Genomic DNA, 25436 nt, shown 5'->3' on the forward strand with positions numbered 1-25436 from the left:
AGCCTGTAAAAACACTGGTAATTATTTAAAATTCTGTGTGCTTTTGCTAACACGTTGCACTTTGTAGAGAGACAGGAAGTGTACAGCCCACTTCGGGAGCTGGGATGTAAATGCAAACGGGTCTCAGGGTGTCCAGCAAAGCCAGGTGCCTGCTGGGGACTCGCTCCACGTGGAAGTGCTGCTTTCTGAGTAATGGGGCTCATTAGAAGGCCCCAACATGCTGTCTGTATTTATTCAGCCTGCTCCAGGAGACATAATTATACTTAGAGCCACAGCCACGTTAAACCACCACCAAGGGGGGAAACAAAGAATAATTGTGGGCTAAAAACGAGACCATAAACAACTGATATTTATGGATATTAAATTCCACTCCCCTCTATTTTGGGCCCAGTCAGCAGATGAGAAGCGAGTAATGAGCATGCCCTCCCTGTTTGGAGGGAAATCGGAAGACCTGGTTCTCTCTTTTTCTTTGTGGGCATCTCTGCGGAGCCCCGAGGCAGCAGCGGGTCCGGTGCTTGTGCCTTAAGAGCGCTGTTTTGGTCTTAATCAGGCCCGTAGCGCACAGGAAGGGGAATGGAGGAGAGAATCACATCTGGACGCTGCAGAGCGGAGGTGGCCCTTCTGTGCTCCAGGGCTCTGGAAGGAGCTTGGTAATGAGAGATTGAGAGCCAGCCCGTAACACAAAGGCACCGGAGATCCCACCTGGGCTGGGTGAGCTGTTAGGAGCCAGCCTGACAAGTGGTTCATAATATAAGCAAGAAACCAAAGACAGCTACCTACTCATTGCATGTTTCTGTTTGTCTTGAGAAGTGGTTTGCTCAGCTGTGGTGCAGCAGCCAGGAGGGATGAGGCAGGGCACACTGGCCTGCTTGTATTTGCACTGCCTACACGTCTCCATCAGAAAAGAAGGTAGCTTAAGATAGAGAGAGAACAGGTAAAGATGGAATTTAAGTTGTAGATTATTATCCTCTAACTTTGTTTTGCACAAGTGTTTATCTTCTTGTTTGGACTTGCCAGGTCACAGAATGCTAAAGCCACATCTGGAAACTGTGTTCTTTGGCTTTTTGTTTGATTTACACCTCTCTCCACTATCCGGTGGTGGTGTCAGTTCCTCCTGAGTCCGTAGTGCTTTATTATGGGACACCATGGTTCCTTTGTGCAAGGTGCCCTTTGGGAAAGAGATTGATTTTATGCCTCTTATTTTTTTCAGTAGGTACTGAAGTAGACTTAAAGGAGGACAGAGATGACAGGCAGGAAAATGCAACTTCCCATGGTGGGGTCTGGCAGCAAATTCACACACTAACGGCCCCCCCCCCAACTTCCTACTTGGAATTGGAAACTGGCTCATGTTTCTGAATCCATCGCAGTCCTCCTCCAGAGGGTTGTATTAGGCTTTTGCAAAATGAAGTCAGGAAATTGACCTGGAAATACAGTATAGAGAATTGAAAAGCCAGTGTAGTTGGGTGAAATATCCAGGAGTGGGTTATTCAGGGCAGGGGATGGACATGCCAAAAGAAAAACAGCAGAGACCTGAGGCTACAGATAGAAGAGCAAATCCTGAAAGATTCGGGGAGTGAACATTGGTCTAGGCAGATATGAAGACACCATGTAGCAGGCAGGTGATGCTGGAACTCCTTGGCGGGAAAAAAGTTATGGTAATGAAGTAGAATATTCCAGTCCTAAGACAAATAGGCGAGGCCCTTAGAAATATCTTTTTGAGTAATGAATTTTGGGGAAAAATTTTTAAAGCTATGTGGCATGCTTAAAAATGTGGTGGTCTGAGAGTGTGGACACTTTTCCATATGATAGGTTCTCACATCAGTTGCTGTGCTACTTGCTGGAAGAACATGGGGAAGAGAGGAAGAGGAGGCACAGGCCTTTGGGGCAGCCCAGGGCTGGCGTCGCTGTGTCTGGCCCACTGGGCCTGGGCAGTAAAGGTGAGTGAGTCAAAGGTTCCCGGAACATCACGACGTTAACCTCAATGCATAATTCAGGGTCTGATTTAAAGTTCTAGACCGAGTGAATTTTGTGGCTCAAAACATATGAGAGCACTGGGGATATTTAAAATTGATTTTTGGAAATGGCCAAGTAAATGTTTTAAAATTTTAAACAAGGAAATTCAAACATAATTTCATGGGTGTAAGTTATAATTTCCCGGCCAAGAAATGGGGATGCTGGAATGATCAATTAGAGATGTGATTTTCTTTGTCATATTTCCTATCCTGGTATTCAGAGGAATTTTGAAGTTGTCCCATTTTGCTTAGTATTGTTTTGGAAAATACTTTGATGTGCTGAGGTTTGAGTTGAAGTCCCTATTACATAGAGGGAGGATGCACTCGGTGCTTTTACAGGTCCTCAGGAGGCTTTTGTTTAGGTCTGATAGACTTGTGGGTTCTAATCCACTGAGATACATGGAGCTGGGGTGTTGTCAGGGAAGCATCCTCTAATGCAGAGAATCTACAAACAGGGCGTGTGAATATGTGGGTAGGCCATTTAATCTGGGCAGCCAGGGTTACTCAGGGTTGAAAGCTGTTTTCACTTTCTCTGAATCAGCTTGGCTGCAGTGGCCATGTGGGTTGATTCCCAGGTCTGTTTAGAGGTTTAGGGTGGTGGCTGGGCTGCCCCTTCGGAATCTGGCTCAGTGTGTCTAGGTGGCCTTCCGCAGGGAAGCACTGGCCCAGCAGGGGTGGGACCTGTCACTGGTGTGATGTTCAACATCTGCATACGCTCCAGTTCTCATTTAAGGGCAGTTCAATTTAATTGCTAATTACCAGCCCTGTGTTTACTGAAACGGCTGTCCTGCTAGCTGTTTTTATGGAACACTGTATTGCAGGACAGCTATTATCGCATGTGCTATTTCAAGTCACTGGGCCAGGCCAGTGTCATGTGTGGTTGCTGTGAACCTCAGCCTGCTTTGCAGTGTTCGCTCTTCCAGGAAACCGCAGTCCTCTTGGAGCTGAGGCCAATCAGCTTGAAGTGATTAAGAAGACATTCTAGGCCCCTTCTTGCTTCAGCTGTCAGTCTATAAATCACGTAACACTAATTCTCCATCAAATAACAGCTTAAAACAGAACACTGTCAAGCCAGTTTATATTCCACCCTTAAATCACATCATTGAGGAAACGAGAACAGAGTTGACTCTCTTTTTTTTTTTTCTTTTTCAATGACCATCATAAACCTAATGCTTTAGAAGGAGCTCTCAGAAGACTAAGAATGGTTTTCAGGATAATTTTGCCTCAGTAAATCCTCTCTACGTCCAGGCATTTATTAGGCCATTACTTGTTTGGGGAGGACAGATTACCCTGGCAGCTCATTAACTGGATAAACAGGGCTTTAGTGAAAGATTTTCAGTGAGATTCTTTAGGACAGAGTGGGGGAAGCCTTCAGTTCTTTGTCCTTTTGCATGTAGAATCCTAGAACAGATGATGATTTTGGCGAGGAGTGACCTTTCCTATCCTGTCAGGTCACCATGGATTAACCTAACGCTGTCACCCACACAAGTAACAAGACTGTCAGTAGGATTCCATCAGCATGAGTTCGTTATGCATTTCAGGCATCTTTTGGGGAGTTTGGATTTACTGTATCATTTTAGCCCTCGACAAAGGTGGTGGAAGGTCTCAGGCCAGATTATAAATTTCATGGAGCTGAGGCTTCAGAAGGCTGTGCTCCTTAGAGTGTCAGCTAACTTTTTATTGGGACAAGTCTACAAAAGGCCCCCCTATGTCAAGGCCTCTTTTTGCCCTGCAGATATTTTAGAAGAGGGAATTTGGTAGTGATGCCTTTACATACATGACTTTTGCTAAGCTGTTTGACCCAGGGAGGCAGTGAGAGGGTTCCATTCGGATGCTTCCATCTCGTAACCCAGGGTCAGCGCTGTGCAAAAATAATTCACGAATGCGTTTGTCTAAAACCTGCTGTAGAAGCGTGGCAGCCACTGCCAAGCTGCTTATGATAACGGCCTTTCAAGTAAATCTGGACTTTCAGGTAGATTTGGTGTTTTTTTCCAACAGCTACTAGGTAGAATCCTTGAAATGATGCACCTAAATTCAGTTGAAATGAAAAGTACAATATTCATTGTGGGTTGTGGCCACAAGTGCTATACTGAATTAACCAACTCAAAGCTGCAGGAGGCTGTGTACTTTCAAAAACTTCATGGCCTTCTTCCAGATTAGCAATAATTACTAAAAAACAAACAAACAAAAAAAAAGTGGGGGGTTTCCTAGCTAAAATATCCTTATCTTGGTGCAGTAATGATCTTAAGTTCTTTTTCCTAGGACACCTACACCTTGAAAGACAGGAACAGAAGTTCACTTTGATGCATAAACTGGACAGAGATAAATAGCTTTCTAGATCGGCATGACCCAGAATGTAAAAGCCTAGTCAGCAGTTGGTATCACCAGCCTCTCTTTCAAAAGGGCCCCACAAATGGCTGTCCATTAATTTGTTTCACAAAGTGAGTGAACCTTTGCTGAAAACTTCCTCTATGCTGGGTAGTGTGCGAGTGCTGCGGCTGACGTTCCTACCTTCCCGCTGGAACGTCCCACCAACCAGCCTCCTCTTCAAGCAGCACACACGCGGTTGGGCCTGACCAGGCAGAGCTGGTTCAAGCCAGTTTTCCAGCACATTTTCCTTTCAGTCAGACCCTCGGCATTATACACCCGGCCTACAGGTGTGTGGATTCCAATGACAGATGGCAATGGCTTCTCTATGAGGCCAACTCGTACATTTTAATGAGATTTCCCCCAGAATAGTAAACCCATGACTAGACTAAATTCAGACTCACAAAAAATGTAAAATTGTATTTCACTGAGGCCCTTTATGAGCAGAGCTATACTCTGTGAATTTTTTAGGCTGTTACGTAAACGTATCTCACAATTATCTCATCAGGTTCTAGTCAGGGCTGTGTTCTAGTTTTCTTCTAGTAGCAGTGGTAACATACAAAGTCCAGTTTTCAGGATTTCAGAAGCTGGCATTCAAGACAACAGGCAGTTGTCCGAGCTGAATGAGAATTAGTATGTAAAGATCAAGCGTTTCAGTGATGGCATTTTTCTCTGGGAATGATCAGTCCATAATATGGTTTTCATTCAGTGTAATAGTTTTGGTGAACCGTCTTTATCTGGCTGCATCCCTGTTTAAGTAAGCCCTTAATGTCAAACAGTCTGGAAAGATTGATTCTTCAGTGCTTTCTGTATGGTTTAATCACCAAGAAGCCAGAACTTTTGGTGAAAATGGAATTTCTAAAATAAAACTGAAACTTGTTTCTTAGAAAATAAAGATCCTGCCAGATTGCAATCTCAGATCACCTTTGCCCTTGTGTAATTCAGTGACTTGCTGAGCAAGTAGAGCTGGTTTTACCTTTCTCTCTTATAGAGAGGTCTGGTAAAAATTACTTTTAGACCCAGTGGTTTTCAGTACTGCAACAGATCATGGAACAGTTGTCTTCTTGGATGACATAACATATTTTCTTACAATTCAAAGTAAATAATTTTTTAAAACGTTATTTTTAAAAAATGCCACCTCCTCCTCGTCTAAAATAAACCACACAACTGGTTTCCTCCCTTTCTCTCCCTTTTTGGCTGGGCAAGAGGGACACTTTTCTCATCACTCTTCGTTAGGGAAGTCCTGAAACACTGCAAGCCAGGAACCGTTAGTCGCTAAATTGGTAATGGGGGGGGGTGCCCACTTTCCTCTGGTTCCCCAGCTGCCACTGGAGCCCCCGTCACAACAGAAACGTTTCTGCTGTCCTTAGTAGGCTGGAGAATCCACAGCTCAGAATCAGGGCCTCCAAAGAGCTTGTTCTCTTGCTTGTGTCACAGTTTGTGACAAGTATGCTTTTAAGATGCTTTTAAAAAACAGCATTTGCAAAACCGGTCTTTAAGTAAGCATGTGAGTCAGAGGTAAGGCAGGTACATAACAAAGGAGTGAGCGCTCCAGTGCAAGAGACACAGTACAGTCACGAGGACAGGAGCGGGCAGCCCGGCCTTCACTGTGATGCTGTCAGCTGCACCAGGATTATTGTTAAAGGTCATGATTTGGATTTACTAGTTTAAAATATTATTCTTTCCATGCAAAACAAATCAGTTTGATGTTACAGGTTTTTTTCTGTTTATCTTTTGTGGCCTGAGGATTGGAGGGAGTTATGGGGGGAGTGAGGGGCGTTGTTACCTGCACAATCTTTGAAGTGTAAGTTAATTTTTATGTGATATTTCAGTATATATTTTATTCATTAAATTTATTTGAAAACTTCTGTTGTCTTTTAAAAAAAATTCATTTGTTCTCAGATCTGTGCCTTCTAGGATCTTACTTTACTCAGTGCATCAGCTGGTTACCACAAATAAACACCTGATATTAATACTGGTAACAACATCCTCCTCCCGCACCCTCTTAAGACCTCCTTAAACATGTGTTTGCACTGTGCCAATTTATGATGTTTTCATCTTCATTTACCTATTTTTAGGTCTAAATATACTGCACCCAAATTATAGTCTCTTGATCACTGCAAACCTGCTAATGCCCAGCACCTAGAACAATGGCCAGCCCTTAGCAAGTGCTGAAAATTATTTGTTGAATGAACCACAGAATGAAATGTTCTTAGAACGGTAACAGTATTTGAAACATGTTTTATTTAGTTTAGAATTACTAAACAGAGGAAGAAAAGATGGCGGAGTGGAGGTAACCTCCTGGATTCCTGCTCCCAGAGAGGAAGGCGTAGATCTTGACCTGCTACACATGAGTGGATCGCTCCCCTGCAAGAACAGCACTATGAATCCATGGGGAATCAACGTGGGACACAAAAAAGCAAGAAAAAGAAAAGGTGAACGAGAGATAAGATCGTGAAATCTGGAGAGTGTGGAACAAACAATAGAGAGTAGAACGTGGGACGGCTGTGCCCACCTGGCCAGCGAGTGAGGTGGGATCAGACCTACAGGAGAACGTCTTGCTTCCCCACTGGCCTCCACAACCACTCAGGCGGTGCAGAATCACCGCGGGAGACGTGGGGCTCTGTGGAGAGGAGACAATAGCGGGAAGCATCTTGAACTCCCGAGCTCTGTGCCAGGACTGTGCTTGGCCGGGGAGAGACGGGTCTGGGCTACTGCTGGAGGCAGTTAGGAGACAGGTAAATTGCCTCCACCACTCAGCGAGTCCAGAGTGACAGAGGTGAAAACTAATTAGGGGACTCTAACCTGGAAACCGTTGCGGGCTATTAGGCCCACTCAGGATGGATCAGAGAGACTGAGAGCTCCTGCTGCACAGGCGTGAGATTGTGGGAGGGTGTCATAAATGAGACAATGGGGCATCCTGATGACACAGCCCCCTGACCTGGCACCTGCCAACCCCTGAACAATCAGCCCCAGTGCTGGCGATCTGCAGGCGGGCAGTCGCCATTTCGGGGTCCACAGCCTAGCCGCTGTGGTGCGGTAAGGTGCCGGGCGGCTCCCTTCCTCCAGCCCGTGGACTCTCGCTACGAGCTCTGCCCTTGTGCGACCATGGCCAGCGGTCCCGTTTTGATGTGTGAACTCTGAGTGCTCCCCCAGTTGTGAGAGATTAGCGCGTGGACTTTGCAGGCACTGGGGCAGGACTGACCATCGCCCACAGGATCTGCAGCCGCTGGGCGAACAGTAGCACCACCCCCTCCCCCTAGCCAGCATCTTTCACGTGGAAAGTGGCAGATACCACCTCTGGAGAGGGAGAGACAAGAAAAAGCCACTTTCTCTCTACAACCAGTGTGAATCTTGGCTGCAGATCAAAAGTCAGCCCAGTGACTTAACTCATCAGGCTGGTTTTAGGTCAAATCAATACTCTGGGGCTGGACCCACCAGGAGCAGCCCCCCAACTGTGGTAGAAGAACCCTGAACGACACATAAGTGGCTCCCCCTAGTGACAAAGGAAGCAACACACCTAGGCTGTTAGGCAGCCTAGGAACAGAGCACAAGGCATGTTACTTTCCAGATGAAAGCTGAAAGGGGGGAAGCAACCACTGATCCAGAGGGGAAAGGCTCAGCGAAAGAACTCTGAAAGCATAAAGAATCAAATGGAAAACACATCCCCAAAGAGGAACAGCAGCTCTCTAGCAATGGACATTAATCAGATTCAGAACACTAAAATGTCACAGGAAGAATTTCAAACATGGATTACATCTGAATAACACGAGATGTCTCAACTGAAACCTTATAAGCAAGAAGAGACTGGGGCCCATCCTCACTCTTCTGAAACAGAATAATGCCCTGCCTAAAATCTTGTACCCAGGAAAGCTAAGTTTTGTATACGAAGGAGAAATTAAGACATTCTCAGATAAACAAAGACTGAGGGAATTCACCAAGACAAGACCAGCCCTCCAAGAAGTACTAAAAACAGAGTTGCAAACGGACCAGCACAGGAAAGACCCACGAATGCAAGAGCTAAAGATCAAAGGCCAGATACCACAATGGCTCAAGAGAGAATATATAGCAATGAAGTTCTATCCAACAGGATGAACAGAAATCTGCCCCACCTATCAGTTCTCTCAATAAATGTGAATGGCTTGAATTCTCCACTCAGGAGACATAGGCTGGCCCAATGGATAAAAAAACACAAGCCAAGTATCTGCTGTCTCCAGAAAACTCATCTAACCCGAAAAGATGCATTTAGACTGAAGATAAAAGGGTGGAAATTGATATTTCAAGAAAACAGAAGCCAAAAGAAGGCTGGTGTGGCGGTTTTAATCTCAGATAACTTAGTTTTTAAATCAGCAAAAGTAATGAAAGACAAAGATGTTCACTATATACTGGTGAAGAGTACAGTTCAACAAGAAGACATAACTATACTTAATATGTATGCACCCAACTTAGGTGCACCCAGATTCATAAAGCAAACCCTCCTTGATCTAAATCAAATGATAAACAGCAACACCATAATAGCCGGAGACTTCAACACCCTGCTGACAGCACAGGACAGATCCTCCAAACAGAAAATAAATAAATAAATAATGGACTTAAACAGAATGCTAGAACAAATGGGCCTGACTGACAATTACAAGACATTCTATCAAAAATCCACTGAATATACAATCTTCTCATCAGCTCATGAGACATTCTCTAAGATTGACCATATCCTAGGACACAAAGTGTGTCTTAAAAAATTTAAAAAAATAGAAATTACACCATGCATCTTCTCAGATCACAGTGGAATAAAAGTAGAAATTAACCCTAACAGAAATTCTCATTTCTACTCAAAGTCATGGAAGCTAAACAACCTCCTTCTAAACGATTATTTTATAAATGAAGAAAACAAGCCGGAAATCAAAAGATTCTTTGAACTAAATGACAAAGGAGACACAAGTTATCAAAATCTGTGGGACACAGCTAAAGCAGTCCTGAGAGGAAAATTTATTTCCATAAATGCCTGTATCAAAAAGACAGAAAACTTACAAATAGACAACCTAATGAATAGACTCAAAGAGCTGGAGAAAGAAGAACAGACTGACCCCAAACCCAGCAGAAGGAGAGAAATTAATAAGATCAAATCAGAACTAAATGAAATGGACAACAGAAAAACCATATGGGAGATTAATAAAACAAAAAGTTGGTTCTTTGAAAAGATAAATAGAATTGACACGCCTCTGGCTAGACTAACCAAGAGCAGAAAAGAAAAATCTCTAATAACCTCCATCAGGAACATGAAAGGAGAAATCACAACTGATGCTACAGAGATACAAGATATCATCTATGAATTCTACAAAAACCTTTATGCACACAAACTGGAAAATGTGGAGGAAATGTACAAATTTTTAGGAACAGCCAGCCTCCCTAGGCTCAACCAGGAAGAAATAGAATTCCTGAACAGACCAATATCAAGAACTGAAATCGAAACAGCAATAAAAAACCTTTCCAAAAAGAAAAGTCCCAGACCAGATGGTTTCACACCAGAATTTTACCACACCTACAAAGAAGAACTGGTGCCTATCCTACAAAAGTTATTCTACAACATCGAGAAGCATGAAATTCTCCCCAACACATTTTATGAAGCCAACATAACTCTGATACCAAAACCAGGAAAGGATGCAACAAAAAAAGAAAGCTACAGACCAATATCCCTCATGAATATAGATGCAAAAATTCTCAATAAAATCCTAGCAAATTGAATCCAGGTGCTTATCAAGAAAATAATCCATCACGACCAAGTGGGCTTCATCTCAGAGATGCAGGGATGGTTCAACATACGCAAATCTATAAATGTAATTCACCACATAAATAAAAGCAAAAACAAAGACCATATGATCCTCTCAAGAGATGCAGAAAAAGCATTTGACAAAATTCAACATCCTTTTATGATAAGAACGCTTAACAAAATAGGCATAGACGGGGCCTATCTAAAAATGATACAAGCCATATATGACAAACCCACAGCCAACATCATACTGAATGGGGAAAAACTGAAGGCATTCTCACTCAGAACTGGAACAAGACAAGGCTGCTCACTGTCCCCATTACTTTTCAACATAGTGCTGGACGTCCTTGCGAGAGCAATCAGGCAAGAGAGCAGAATCAAGGGTGCCCAAATAGGGACAGAAGAGATCAAACTCTCACTTTTTGCTGATGAGATATTCTATCTAGAAAACCCCAAGGATTCAACCAAGAGACTCCTGGAATTGATCAATGAATTCAGTAAAGTCTCAGGATACAAAATCAATACACGCAAATCAGAGACATTCATATATGCCAGTAACAGTCAAACGGAGAATCAAATTAAGGACTTGATACCCTTCACAATAGCAACAAAGAAAATAAAATACTTAAGAACATATTTAACTAAGGAGGTAAAAGACCTCTACAGGGAGAACTATGAAACACTGAGGAAGGAAACCGCAGAGCACGTAAACAGGTGGAAAACCATACCATGTTCATGGATCAGAAGAATCAACATTGGTAAAATGTCTATACTACCCTAGCACTCAGGAAAAATTGGCAAGAAAAAAAATCAAACAACCCTAGCAAAAAGTGGGCAAAGGACAGGAACAGAAAATTTTCAAAAGAAGACAGAAGAATGGCCAACAAACATATGAAAAAATGCTCAACATCTCTAATCATCAGGGAAATGCAAATCAAAACTCCAGTGAGAATGGCCTTTATCAAAAAGTCCCATAACATTACATGTTGGCATGGATGCGGAGAGATAGGAACACTTACACACTGCTGGTGGGACTGCAAACTAGTGCAACCCCTGTGGAAAGCAATATGGAGATACCTTAAACAGATTCAAGTAGACCTACCATTCAATCCAGCAATCCCATTATTGGGCATCTACCCAAAAGAACAAAAGACATTCTATAAAAAAGACACCTGCACCTGAATGTTTATAGCAGCACAATTGGCAATTGCAAAGATGTGGAAACAACCCAAGTGCCCATCAATACACGAGTGGATTAATAAAATGTGGTATATGTATACCATGGAGTATTAGCCATTAGAAATAATGGGGATGTAGCATCTCTTATGTTCTCCTGGATAGAGCTGGAATCCCTTCTACTAAGTGAAGTATCCCCAGAATGGAAAAATAAGCACCACATGTACTCACCATCAAATTGTTTCACTGATCATCACCTAAGAGCATATTCAGGAATAACATTAATCAAGTGTCAGGCAGATGTGGCGGGGCGGGATAGGGGATGGGTGTATACCTACATAATGAGTGTGATGCGCACTGTCTGGGGAATGGGCACGCTTGAAGCTCTGACTTGGGGGGGTGGGGGGCATGGGCAATATACATAACCTAAACTTTTGTACCCCCATAGTATGCTGGAGAAAAAAAAAAAAAAAGAATTACTAAACAAAAGTGTGCTATTCCCTAACCACTGCCGTGGCCGTCATGGAACCCTGGTGCTGTCAGTGAAACAAACGGGGGCGCAGCTGTGTTCTCCGTGGAGGCCGCGTCCCAGGCATGGGGTCCACAGGGCGAGGACTTGGGCAGAACACAGCCTTGTGGCAGGTGCGGCTCGGGCTGGGGACTGAGCAATCCCAGGGCACAGGACGTCAGCTTTCTCAGGGGGCGCTGCACTGTTCTCCCTCAGGCCGGGGGACAGGAACCGTGGCGGGACAGCTGCTTCTCCAGAATTGCCTTTATCACAGCTGGATCTGCTCGGCTGAGCGTCGCCTTCCGGACCAACCCAATCAGTCTATTGATGGCTCTGGGATTTCCCTTCTTCACATCTGTTACCTTTGAAGATGGACATTGTTTAAGAGAAGAAAATGAAGAGACTTACACCTAGACATCCCAAACTAAAGTTTAAGTTTACTGAAAATTAAATTCAGTTTCTTCTTCCTGTTAGTACTAGCTATAAAATGAGGAAAGGACAAAGGGGGTCAGGGCCCCTTCTGAGGGGGTTTCCAGGCTCCTGTCAGAGGAGGCTTTTGCCCCTCTGCCTTCTGATTAAAATGAATGAGAGGTGACTGCCGACAGCTAGAGAAGCTGGCGTGCAGGAACCAGGACACTGTCCTTTGGGGTGCCACAGTGACACGAGGACACATCTCCTAAGTGCATAATGCCCTGGAGATGAGTCATGAGCCCAGGCGGTGAGGACGGCTCTCTGATTCTCCAGTGCGTTCAGCAGCTGCGGAAGCGCGCAGCTTTCCTTCTCCCCTCGCTGCCTGGCAAGATCCCTTTATAAGAAAGCAAATCTATGAACTGGCGGAGCCAGTGGGTGGGGGAGTGATGAAGGCAGAGGGCGCCGAGTTCCTGTCCAATAGCCCCGACTATCAGGCCGCCCGCCCCGACCTCCTGCGCTGCAGCCCCGACCTCCTGCGCTGCAGCGTCTGGGCGGCAGTGAAAGGCACGGTCTGCACTGGGTCGCAGGACGGGTCTGCGAGTGAAAGCCTGTCTTTATCAGTCGCTACAGAGGCAGGAGATGGAGATTGCCGAGACCCCGCGCAGGCTCATTTTCCTTATCAAGAGCTCTTTACGGAGCTGTTAGTGTCCCTGGCAGGCTGATGGGTGGGTGGGTATTATTCTGAAAGAGATACTAACAATTTTTTTCCCCAACAAAAAATACGACTAGACAATATGATTAGACTTGCGGAGGGAGGGAGCCTCGTTGCACTTTCCTGTCTTGTGCTAAGAACACAAAATGACTTGGTTTTCAGCCATGCTCCTGTCAAGGATTTTCTCCACAATTTACAGATCCTTTTCCTTTCTGCCTTTCTTCCCACCTCTTAAAGGCAGGAAGTTGTGGTTTCCCTGTCTTCCCTGCTCCTCTGCAGCACTGCCTGCTGGTTTATCAGCGAGAGGTCGTCCTTCCAAAGTAGAGGTGGCCACACCAGATTCGAAGTGCCGCCCCTGGGAGAGGGCAACACGCTAGGAGGGCGAAATCCTGGATTTCATGAGCTTGGCTAATGCCCCTTTCAACCACACCTCTGTGGGGAGTAAACTCCAGAGTGGGACGACTTCTTAAAGGAAAAGAAGTTGCATTTTCCCATTATTCACCTAATTTCATCTCTTTTGACCTTAACTAAAAAGCTGACAAAAGCAATTAGGGAATTATTGATGAAACCGGGCCCCCCATCATTAGGAAGAGCCTCTGGGCTGCAACGAGGAGCGGAGGAAAGGCTCTTGGCCGGGTCTCTGGGCTGGCCCTGCAGGCTGCCCTGGCCCCAGCCCCGCTGCCCGTGATAGTCACCACTTCAGGATGTCCCTGCGTCACGGAGCGGCAAAGCTGTTCCAGTGCCTCTTGGTCTTGCATCAGTTCAAGCTTCTTTTCTGAAACAATCTGCGCTGGAGTCTTCCCTTCATTCTTCCACAACTCCTCAAACACCTACAGGCCAGAGGAGAGAGGAGTCAGCTTTTCCGCCAGCAACATGTGCTGCTGCCGTGGTCTGTGCAGCCGGGGCAGGAATGAGCGGATTCAATTAAGACCCAGCTGTGCGGGCCTGGCCCTAGGGGGAAAGGGCGCCTCGCTGCCCCGCTGGTGCCCTGTCTGTCCGGAAGTGTCCCTGACCGCAGGGCCGGGAACGAGGCCACGCTAGATGGAGATAAACAAACCCGCAGTTTCCTCCTGATGCTGAACTTCTCCCTCGGTTCAGAGCATGGAGGACTTGGGGTCAGCCAGGTGCCCACCGTGCCCAGGGAGACGGTGAGTCTCCCCCAGCTGCTGACTCAGACCCGCTGCTCCCTGGCACGGGCATGACCATCATTCACAGACGCCTGCTCACAGGAGTCAGAGGGCCGTGATGGATCTGTCTCGCGTCCCCCGAATTAATTAATTGAGGTGACATTTTGGTGAAGGATGGGGCTCCACAGGCTGCACTTAAATAAAGTCCAGAAGCTCGGCCTGCTGGGGAACATGACTGGGAGGGGGCAGAAAGAGGAAAGTAGCCCCATAATGAAGATACAAAATGGAGAATAACTAAAAACCTACACTACAATCCAGGGGGGCCGTGGCCTACCACACTATCTCCTACAGGTAGAGCTGATCCAAATCTGACTAGGATAATGCACAGTTAATAGTCTGTGTGGTTTTCTGCTTAAAAAATGACAAATCCCACAACTGATCGAACCTGGGAGAAAAGGAAAACATTTTTAAGGAAGGCATTTCCTAGGGTGCTTGTTTTCCTCATTCCTCTTGTTCTCTAGTGTCAGCCAGAGTGGGGGTGTCCTCTGTCAGCCTCCTGCTGGCACGGGCTCCCCCTCAGCCTGCAGCCCTGCCTGCTACCTTGCCCCGGCCAGGACGGCCCAACCGCGAGCCATTCATCCCTCCTGGAAACACAGCGCTCTTCAAAAATTAGCACGTGCAGCAAAGCCACGAAGGGGGAGATGCTCTGAGTCTCAGCAGGGCTCAAAGTTTCCCCCAATCGAAATCAAAACAACCACAAATATTTATCACAGCTACAACAGTACCGCACCTTTGGCTCTGCTCGTTAGGGCGTGCAGCGACTGTGGCAGGGAGGGGTGCTTGGTGGGTCCTTGTGCCAGCCCCCCATGGGCACCCCTCTGGCCGCCGCTGCCCAGCCCTTCCTGCTCAGGGAAAGCCTGCCCCTGTGCTTGCAAAGTGCAGGACACACATGCCTCCAACTCAGCTCATCATATATTCACGAAGCCTGACAACGAGGAAGGCGCTGAGAGAGAGGCGCACACGGCAGGAAAGAACTTTCCCTGCCCTCAGCACGCTTGTTAATGGCGTGTGAGCAGCGCGCAGACGGGGACCAGAACAATGTCTAATGCAGTGTACGCTCGGGAGCTGCCCCGTGGCAAGTCTGAAGAGACTCTCTGCCCTCTTACCCTTATATGTTTATTCTTCTTGAACTGAGACTTAAATTTTTAAAAACATTTTTCTAATTATAAGTTAATACATGTTCACTGCAGAAAATAAGGAAATACAGAAAAGATAAAAAGAAATCACCTGCATTCCTGTTCCTTTAAGACAACCAATGTTAATATTTTTGTGTTTTTCCTTCCCATCTTTTTCTTTCTGTTTTGTAGATGAAGTACATAAAATTTGTGTCCTTCCTCCCCCTACCACTTACTACGGAAATACTTTCTTATATTAAAAAAATCTAATATCAATCAGATATATTATCATAACTTAAATTCTCCCCTACTGGTAAGTATCTAGGCTTTGACCAGTGTTCATTTTGTTCATCTACACAGACTCCCAAAAAAGCTCCTGGTTGAAAATGTCCAACATTTAGGAAGAGAGAGGTCTCAAAACCTGGCTCAAAACAGAAACCACCAGTGAGGACTTGCTCGTAAAGAATCTACACAGCAACTCTTGCCAGCAACACGGGGCGGAGGAGCTCAGCAGACGCAGCCACGGCTGGAGGCCGGGCAGCCCCTGGGCCTGAGACCGTGTGCACTCGGGGTGATTCTCCCAGCCTGCTGCGGGCTGGACGCACAGGGCACACCCTGAGCTGAGCAGTCAGCCTCTGCCTGGCCCTGGTACGGCTGCGGCCCGACGGCTCAAATGCTAGTTGGATCTGCCTGGGCCCAAACCACCAGGATGGTGGCAGTGTGCTTGGGGCACTTCCAACCCACACCGCTCAGAAGGAAACACAGTGTGCCGCTAGGACGGATTCTTTTTAAACGCAGAGAGGCTGGCTGCTCCCTGAGAAGGTGGGACAGGTGGGGTGGGGCACAAAGCAGTGACGCCACACAAACATCATTCAGCAGCCTGCAGGAACAAAGGGGAGCCTGGTGGCAGAAATGCTCTTTCCTCCCAGAGTCAGGGCATATCAGCTTAACTTCACAATTAGTGCAGCGGCCATTACCGCGCAGACCCCCAGCTCCCTGGGCTGACACAGCCGACCCCAGCTGTCCCATCCACTGCTCATTCCTGTTTAAGACAAGGACTGTGCAGTCCTGGCTGGAGCCAGCAGGGTGGGAGCCATAGGGGAGGGCAGGCCCTGTGTCCTGGCCAGACTCTCCTGTCGCTCCCATAATGGCCTCTGCGGCTGCTGAGCCTTGTGGCGTGGCATAAATCCTCAGCTTTTGTCTGTGTTTAGTCACACCCTGGGAGGTGCTACCCAAGCGCGATGGTTTCTGGCCAGGAGTGCAGCTCCCAGCCCCTGCTGCTGCCCACCCAAGGCAAACACACCTAGCAAGGATTTCTAGTGCGCTGCTGCTCCTGTGTGTCAGTAAGCGGCACCGAAAGCACGGGGTGATGCAGGCTGGGAGCCCCAGTCACACACACACACTGCAGCCAGCTCTGCCGATGGGGCAGGCTCAGCCTCTGGTTCCCTGGGGACTGGATTCACACCCCCTCTTCGTCACTGCCACCCACTGTCTCTCCAGCTCACGCTATTTTCAAAGTCTCTCGAAGGAAAGCACATAGGCCCCTGCCTGCCCCAGACTTCCAAGGTCAGGGTGTGGAAGAAAGACCTGCTGGTGGCAGGGAGGGAGCTATGACAATTACAGAGAAAGGAGACCCCTCTGTGGTCACAGAGACCCTCTCTGTGGTCAAAGGCAAGGGCTGAGAAAGGTCATTCTCTTCTCGAAAGGCACAGACATCAATCCAAGCCCCTCAGAGCAGGGCACAGTGACATGCAAACTGAAGCACAAAGGGAAAAGGACATCAAGTCATTTGTAACGCAGCTTTAGCACATGAAGTAACATTTCTACATTAAAAGGTTTTTGGTGATTTCTCTTCAAAGAGGAGACTGGGTAAATGGCATTAATGAGATTTCCATCGCTACGGAACCCGATCCAGCCCAGTGCCATTGGAACATTAGCTGGACGGTCCTTGGAGACGGGATCATCCCCATCTGTTTCCACGCATGCACAGACACCCTGTACACCCGTGTACACCCTGCACCGTTCCCCTCCAGCCCTGACCTGACCAGCAGCCTGGGCATCCGGGGCCTCAGTGTCCCCAGAGGAATCCCAGAGGCTGCGTTCAGGTTAGCTGTGAGTCCGACGGGTCTGAGAGTCTGATGTGTCGCAGCGGGCCCTGCCTCCAGTGAGGGGAGGCGATGGGGACTGCCACTCGCCACTTCAAATACACAGCCCTGGGTCTGGTGAGAGGAACGCAGGATGCTTTTGTCTACAGTTACCAGGAGGTTGCTCATGATGACAAAGAACCTTCCAGTTTCTATTTCTGTTTCTGGAAAACAGGGCTGCTTCATGGCAGCAACCCCTTAACTCCCCTGGCCCTGGCGTGCTGAAGGGACGAGGCTTGTAAATCTCTGAGGCACTGCTGGGACACCCGGGAGGAGGGTGCAGCGAAACGTGTAAGGAATGAAAATAATGGGCCAGTGGCAGACAGGTGGTGACAGACAGACTAATAACAAATTAGAAAACAAAGTGGGAGAGTCTTTGGATTTCAGAATGGTCTCAGGAAAGGATGATTCTTTCTGTGTATCTGTCTCCCTAGGATGACACTCAGTCACCTTTCCTCACCCCCTCGCCATCTAATCACTTAATGGAGCCTCTTTCCATCCTGTCAACACCAATAACCAGTGGAATCAGAGTCTCTCTGCTCTGGCTCCCAGGTTTCTGAAATCTAAGGCATACTTGGACTCTTCTGTTAAATTCAGAAAAAATCAATGGCAACACATTTTTTTTTTTTTTTTTTTAAAAAGGACAGCATAAAAAACAAGACACAAAAAATACCCTCAACATAATTAGTCATTATGGAAATGCAAATCAAATCCACAGTGAGATACTACTTCATATGCACTAGGATGGCTACAATCAAAAAGATGGACAGTAACAAATGCTGGCAAGGACGTGGAGAAACTGGAACCCATGTACACCACAGGCTGCAATGTAGAATGGTGCAGCCGTTTTGGAAAATGGTTTGGCATTTCTTCAAAATGTTAAACACAGAATTACCATATGACCCAGAAGTTCCATTCCTACAGGTATATGCCCAAGAACTCTGAAAACATATGCTCACACACAAACTTGCACATGAATGTTCAAAGCTGCATTGTTCATAACAGCCAAAATGTAGAAGCCACTCAACTGTCCATCAATTGATAAATGGATAGACAAAATGTGGTATACTGGCCAAGCTCACACCTGTAATCCCAGCATTTTGGGAGGCTCAGATGGGAGGATTGCTTGAGGCCAAGAGTTCAAGACCAGCCTGAGGAACATAGTGAAATACTGTCTCTACAAAAAATAGAAAAAGTAGCTGGGGTGTGGTAGTGCGTGCCTGTAGTCCCATCTACTCAGGAGGCTGAGGCAGGAGCATTGCTTGAGCCCAGGAGTTGGAGGTTGCAGTGAGCTATGATAACACGACTGCACTCCAGCCTGGGTGACAGAACAAGACCCTGTCACCAAAACAAACAAAAAACCAGTATATTCCATACAATGGAATATATTTAGCCATAAAAAAGGAGTGAAGTACCCTACATGCTAAAACATGGATAAATCTTGAAAACATTATGTTAGTGAAAGAAGCCAGACACAAAAGGCCACATATCGTATGAGTCCAGAACAGGCAAATCCATAGAAACAGAACACAGATTATGTGTATTAGTGGTTCCCTAGGGAAGGGGTTAATGAGGAGTAATGAGCACAGGGTTTCTTTTCTGCACTGATAAAAATGTTCTGGAATAGATGGTGGCGATGGTTGTACAACTTTGTGAATATACTAAATAAAAACCAATGAACTGTATATGTAAAAATAAAACTTAAAAAAGAACATTAAAACCTCATATTTTTTAAAGTCATTATCTGTCTAACCTCATGTCTACTCATCCATCTTCCTTCCTTTCCTTCCTTCCGTATATATGCCCGGAATGATATTCACCTAATATCAATGGTAGTTATTTCAAGATGGTAGAATTTAAGAATCTTTGTATTTTTCTGCATTATTTAAATTCTTTATAACATATATTATTTTTCCCCAGAAAATCAATGATTTTCCTAAAAGCAGAAAACAAAAAGTAGAAAATAAAAAAGCAACCCCCCCAAGGCAATGATACAGAAGATTCCCTTACATAGCACACACTAAACACCTTTCTAATCAGGCTTTTATTTTAGTTTGATTGCCTCACAGAAGCCAGGACTCACCCTCCTCCTTTAAACATGTTGGAAGTTGATAAAATCTGAAAGTGTCTCCGTATCTGAACCTAGCTGTCAGTATCTTCCAGCATTTTCCATTTCTTCCCACTGGAACTGTCTTATTCACTGTACTAGGTTTTTTTGTTTTGTTTTGTTTTGTTTGTGGGGCAGGATGGGAAGGAAGAAGTGGAAGATTTTTTTTCCTCTTTCATTTCAAATGCTATAATTCATCTGCTCTTATGTATATATATATATATATAGTTTTTTTCTGCCCTCAGGACATCTAATCTTTCTGCAACCACTGAGCATTGTCATAAACATTTGTATTCCTCTGACATGCAGACAACCAGAAGCCGTTCCTAAATGTGGCGAGGTCCCTGTGGTTGACAGTCCCACGTGAGGTGGGTAAACAGAGCCTTTATTAGTTCCTGTCTCCAGTTTCACAGCAGAGCCCAGTGTATGCTCCACGGTGCCTCATAGTTAGCCAAAAGCAGCCACTTTCCCAAAGCCTCACTTTGTAACCTGCCACTACTGTCGGTGCAGATTAATATTAAATGCAAAGGCACCATTAAAATAACATTAAGTTTCTGGCTGAAGCATTGACAGCTGCGATCTCTGAAGTTGAGATGAGGCAGCTGCCTAGGTGTTCTTTATCTTTCTGGGTACTTATGTGTAAGAATTTTCTGAATTCCCAGAATCTTCCACCCACCCAGGACTGTTAGGTGGAGGTGCAGATGAGACAAAAGGAGACCCAGGACAATGCTGCTTCTCTGAGTTTTCACGTGGCAGAGGCAGAGGAGGCCCTGGGGCTGGGGGGAGCGGAGATGAGGCTGCCCTGGACATCGGAAAACTGCTCACAGTCTGCAGCCCCCGTGTCAAAGCCTTGGGGGGACACTCAGGGCAAGCCAAACAGTAACTACTTCCCCGGGTCAGCAAGGACAAGAAGCAAACTGCCTGCATCACACAGGCTGGCTTTACATCCTGCCCACGTGGAATGTTCCTACCTTTCAGCATAAAAACCTCACTGCAAGCATTTAATACTTCCATGATGGAAGTCACTTAGTGATGGCATTTCGGTGTCACAGAAAACATTTACTGGACAGTCGGGCAGTCGGGAGCTCTAGGGGGTGTGCACATACCTGTTTAGCAGCTGATGAAGAAATCGCTTTGCTGTCCAGCAGGTCAAGAAGCTCAGCAAGTGCAGAGGCTGTGACAGGACTAGTGTCCCCAAAAGGAGAGAAGACAAGTTTACATTGTGCACCATCAGGGAATGCATGAGCGGTTATGCAGAATCAGGACACTAGACCTCGTGGTCTAATTATTTAAACCTTGTAGGGATGAAGATAACAGGCCAACTGGGCTCTCTTTTTATTTTATTTATTTTTTAGGATATAACAAATTTTTGTGACTAGTGCTTTTTCTTCCTCTTATCACCCAACAATAACAGCTGTTTGGCAGAACTTGTAGCAACAGACAACTGCTCGGTGTAATTAGTCAAGAAAAGGAGGTGGCTGCAAAACTCATGAACCATGACAAGAAAAAGGAAAATAAAGTCCAGTAATTAAATATTTCTGACTAAGAGATCAGCCTAAAAATTACTTCAAACAAAACGGCTAACAAAGCCACTTTTCTGAGTGTTTCTGTGCAAATATCAATTCCTTTTAATTGCAAGAGACTTTCTGTGAGGGAAGTCACCTGACTACCAGCCATGTCTTCATTCAACCTCACCTCATGGCCCCGCCACGTACCCCCTTCTCTTCGGCAGGCTCACAACAGCTTTCTGGACACAGAAGGGCCCAGAATCTATTACACTCATACTTCTGTGACTTCTTTGCCAAGAAGGACAGGGCAACCAGACACAGTAAAGTGTCATTTATTCACATTAGGGTGCATGCCTAGATTATGGTAAAAGCAAGACTGAATTATGGACTATTTCTTTTAAAATATATGGTTTTGCTACTCTAAATACAGGTTGGGTATGTCTTATATGAAATGCTCGGGACCAGAGTGTTTCGAATTTTGGACTGTTTCAGATTTTGAAATATTTATATTATCCTTGTTCAGCATCCCTTATCTGAAAATCTGAAATCCGAAATGCTACAATAAGCATTTCCTTTGAGTGTCATGTCAGCACTCAAAAAGTCCAGATTTCGGAGCATTCTGGATTTCTGGATTAGGGATACTCAACCTATACATGCAACAACTAGGCTAATGAAATGCCATCTATCTGGGGTCATTAGGGGACGAGGTTTCAATAGATAGGAATGACTTATAAATAGCACATTGGTGTGTCTATGTAAATGAAGGCTTCTGAAATGCTTAATGCCACTTGAAAACACCTTCTGTTTAAGTCTTGGTTCCTATCATTCACTGCTAATTTCTTTGGATGCTCTTAGATAATAAAAAGGAAACTACAGCTTAGTCCTATGCCAGTTTCCATGAACTTCAAACCAGTGGAGTGCAAGTTAACCAGGTATGACTTACTGTGCTCTAATTCAAGTACAGTGAAACATTATTAGGGTTGTTCATTTAAAACAGCTGACATAATGAGGCAGCCCATCATCCTCTAAGTGTTTATTCCAAAGTATGGATAAAAGGTAATTCCAAGTGAAAATTAGGTCTGGAGAGTGTCTGGTGTTTCTAAATTGGCATTCAGAACATCTGTGAGCCACCCTGACTGACTCTCAGAAGGAAGAGGGGCAGAGGGCCGAGGAATAAACTACTATCCTTTTCTAACCCCCTATCATTTACTGACAAGTAATAGGATGGCAGGTTTTTCTAAAAGTGTAGATGTTCTGCAATCTTAGAAAATGCAATGGCCAATTATCTTCTGTGTGTAGAACCCAAATGAGCACTGAGGTTGACCTGGATTTCTAGAGCATGCAAAAGAGAGGGTCCCTACCCCTATACGAGCCGATGCTTGTGTTGGTCCGTTTGTGCTGCCGTAACAGAACACCAGAGCCTAGGGGGCTTATAAACAACAGAAATGTATTTCTCACCGTTCTAGAGGCTGGGAAGTACAAGTCCAAGGCGCAGGCAGACTCTGTGTCTAGCGAGGGCCTGCTTTCTCACTGACGGCGCTTTCTTGCTGTGTCCTCACATGGTGGAAGGCCTGAGGGAGTTCTCTGAAGTTTCCCTTTATAAGGGAGCTAATCCTATCCATGAGGACTCCTCCCCTCATGATCAAATCACCCACCAAAGGCCCCACCCTCCTAATACCATCACCTTGGGGGTTAGGATTTCAACATATGAATTTTGACCAACATATCAGACCACAGCAATGAAATGAAGGACACGGGGGTGGAGAGGGACTGAAAAAGAACACAAAATAACTAAAAATACTCTGCCTTAGAGAAATTCATCTAATGACCTTAATTTATCAGTTGGGTCATAAATTTACACTGTAAAATCTCTCCACTGATCTAACAGCACCTGGGATTTCTCAATCCCCTTTTTGTTCCCACAGTGCTTGACACACAGTAGGTCATTAATGTTTGTGTCACAGGATGCCTCCTACCAGCAGGGGTCTCTGGTCCACCGCACATGCTAGTTCCAGATATGCTGGGGCTAACCTTGAACAAGACGATGACAAAGATCAGTACTGTCACACCAGCCTGAAAGACCGAGCCCACTCATCAGCTAAGCACACCAAGCAACAGACTTGAAACAATGGTGGCAGCAGCACAAGCTACTAATTTGCCACTGTCAGGTAACACTGGTTTCTGGACAGCGAACGTGTCTCCAGCAAAGCCTCTGACGTCGCAGGCCCCAGCTCTGTGTGCTGGTCTCTCTTCCCCGATTCCGTGAGCCCAGCGTGTCTACAGAGGAGGGGATGGGATCTTTCAAATCCTCCAACTTTGTCCAGTCCCTCAGAGCTCGCAGGACCACAGCTCCAGAGCAGACGCCCTGACACTTCTACAGCCCCTCCCCGCCCCAGTGAAACGTGCTGCCGGTCTCAACGCCCAAGCCTGTCTGGGCCCCAAAGTCCACCTTCTGTTAGAACAGGACACGAGGAGGAGGAACATACTGGACTTAGACGCCTGGTGGCACGTGCTGTGCACTAATCCTGGTGTTCATCTCATCGACTTCTTGGTGCCCATACCTGGTGCCCCACCTGAGTGACCGCTCTAGACCGTCTCCTTCCCACCTGCCTTCTCAGCACATGCCCTCACCTCCCTCTTCACAATGACATCAGCTGAGGCCAGCGCCAGAATTTTCTAGGGTGTCTTGTTCTTCCTCCTCCATCAAACAACCCCTCCACCCGCGCTCTGAGCCCCACCACTTTCCACTCCTACGAACCTTCCTCAGATGCTTATTTCCTCTGTTCTGCATTTTTTTTTTTTTAAATTAGAGACAGGGTCTTGCTGTCGCCCAGGCTGGAGTGCATGGTGTGATCACAGCTCCCTGCAGCCTTGAACTCTCGTGCTCAAGCCACCCTCCCGCCTCAGTCTTCCAGGACTGCAGACGTGAGCCACCAGGCCTGGCTTGTTCCGCAGCGTTCATCTCACACTTTACCAGTGCTCAGATTTCTCCCATTTTGAAAATGCCTTCTGCAGCTCTTACAATTACTTACTTCTGGCCGGTTTCTTACCTTATTTTGTCAATAACAATCCAGCATCAGTGGTTACCATCTGCCCTCTGTCCCGACAGATTCCTCACCTGCCCCTCCATGAGAGCTCCTCTCTTAAAAATCACCCCCCTCACCTGTTGCCAGACACAGCTTCTCCCCATCCTGCTGCCCCTGACTCCTGGGTGCCAGTAAAGCACCTTCTCCTTGGCTGTCCCCCTTCTACTCCATGCCTGTCACTCTGGGTGGCTCTGGTGCCACCTTCCTCGGTTCTCCGCCTTCACCCCCGTCTGAGAGGAGAGCACATGCGTGCCCAGGGCTGCCGCTGCTCTGCACAGAGGCCTCACTCTCACCCTGACAGCATGTTCTAAACCAGGACAGCAAACTTCTAGAAAGAGCCAGACAGTAAATGTTTGAGGCTTTGTGGGCCATCCATGGTCTCTGTCACATATCCTTTTTTCTTTTTTAAAAAAGCGAAAGCCATCGCTAGTCACAGGCTATACAAAAATAGGCCATGGGTCTACACACCACAGTTTCCCAAGCCTAATCCTAAACCAAACTTTTCCTCCCAGAGCAGCCCCCTGCCGTTAACCACCCCCCCACTCCGTCTTCTGTCTCAACTGCTTCTCATGTTGTCTTTGCTTTATGCACCACCTACTCCCTGCAAATCTAGTCCCTTACTACCAAATCGTAGTGATCCTTCAAAACATTTATTGACACCACTGTGACTGTGGCCATCGTACCTCCAACAGGCTTCCGATGCCTGTGGCCCCTCCTGGACGCTGTCCCGTGAGACACGCAGCTGTGCTAATCTTCCTGTTCCCACAGCCCCTGCTCGGCTCAGACGCCTTCCCTGGCTCCCCAGTGCTCAGGAGCTGCTGCCACCGCTGACCTGGGAGGTGGGGGCACTCGGCGGGACAACTGGGTAGACAGCTGCACCTGTCTGAGGCTACCACAAAGCACGTGGTCAGGAAAGCTATAATTTCCACCATCTTCACTAAATCAAATCTGTTAGTAATAATTTAGAAAAAGTTTAATACAAAAACCCCAAACAAAACTTTCAAAGCAATATACTCAAAACAATTAAAAAGCCAAGTTCAACAAGAGCTTTTCTGGTTGGACCCTTTAAACCTCAGTCGTCTGAGAGGTCTTTAAAGATGAATGCTAATCACAAAATCAGTCCTTGCCAATTTGATCTCTAGAGGCTCATTGCCTGGGTGTCATTATGAGACTGTAGCTCGTTTTGCAGCTTTGGAGACGTGAGCCCTAGTAGCTGAGGCTGTTCACTAATTACTGTTTGCTCCACGGGCGGGCTGGTGCATCAGTCCGGCCAAAGTCCTTTGAACTACGTGGGAACAGAGCTGCCACAGCTTGGTTTTGGCTCCTCAGCTCCTAT

The 25436-nt window shown here is 46.3% G+C and overlaps 1 protein-coding gene across 2 annotated transcripts in view; it reads right to left on the bottom strand.

Moving 5' to 3' along the window:
• Window positions 1-11644: 11644 nt before the first annotated feature.
• GATB (glutamyl-tRNA amidotransferase subunit B) overlaps window positions 11645-25436 on the bottom strand; it is a 72736-nt gene continuing 58944 nt past the window's right edge. Inside the window, exons 11-13 of one of the 2 annotated variants that reach the window (XM_069493138.1) lie at window positions 20613-20691; window positions 13649-13783; window positions 11645-12192 (exon numbers count right to left, since the gene is read on the bottom strand). In XM_069493138.1, coding sequence (XP_069349239.1) covers window positions 12043-12192; window positions 13649-13783; window positions 20613-20691 — 364 coding nt within the window. In that variant the 3' untranslated portion in view covers window positions 11645-12042. The remainder of the gene's footprint in view (window positions 12193-13648; window positions 13784-20612; window positions 20692-25436) is intronic. The other variant, XM_069493139.1, reaches the window with a different exon arrangement.

Source organism: Eulemur rufifrons, chromosome 18, assembly GCF_041146395.1.
Source record: "Eulemur rufifrons isolate Redbay chromosome 18, OSU_ERuf_1, whole genome shotgun sequence".
NCBI classification, from domain to species: Eukaryota; Metazoa; Chordata; class Mammalia; order Primates; family Lemuridae; genus Eulemur; species Eulemur rufifrons.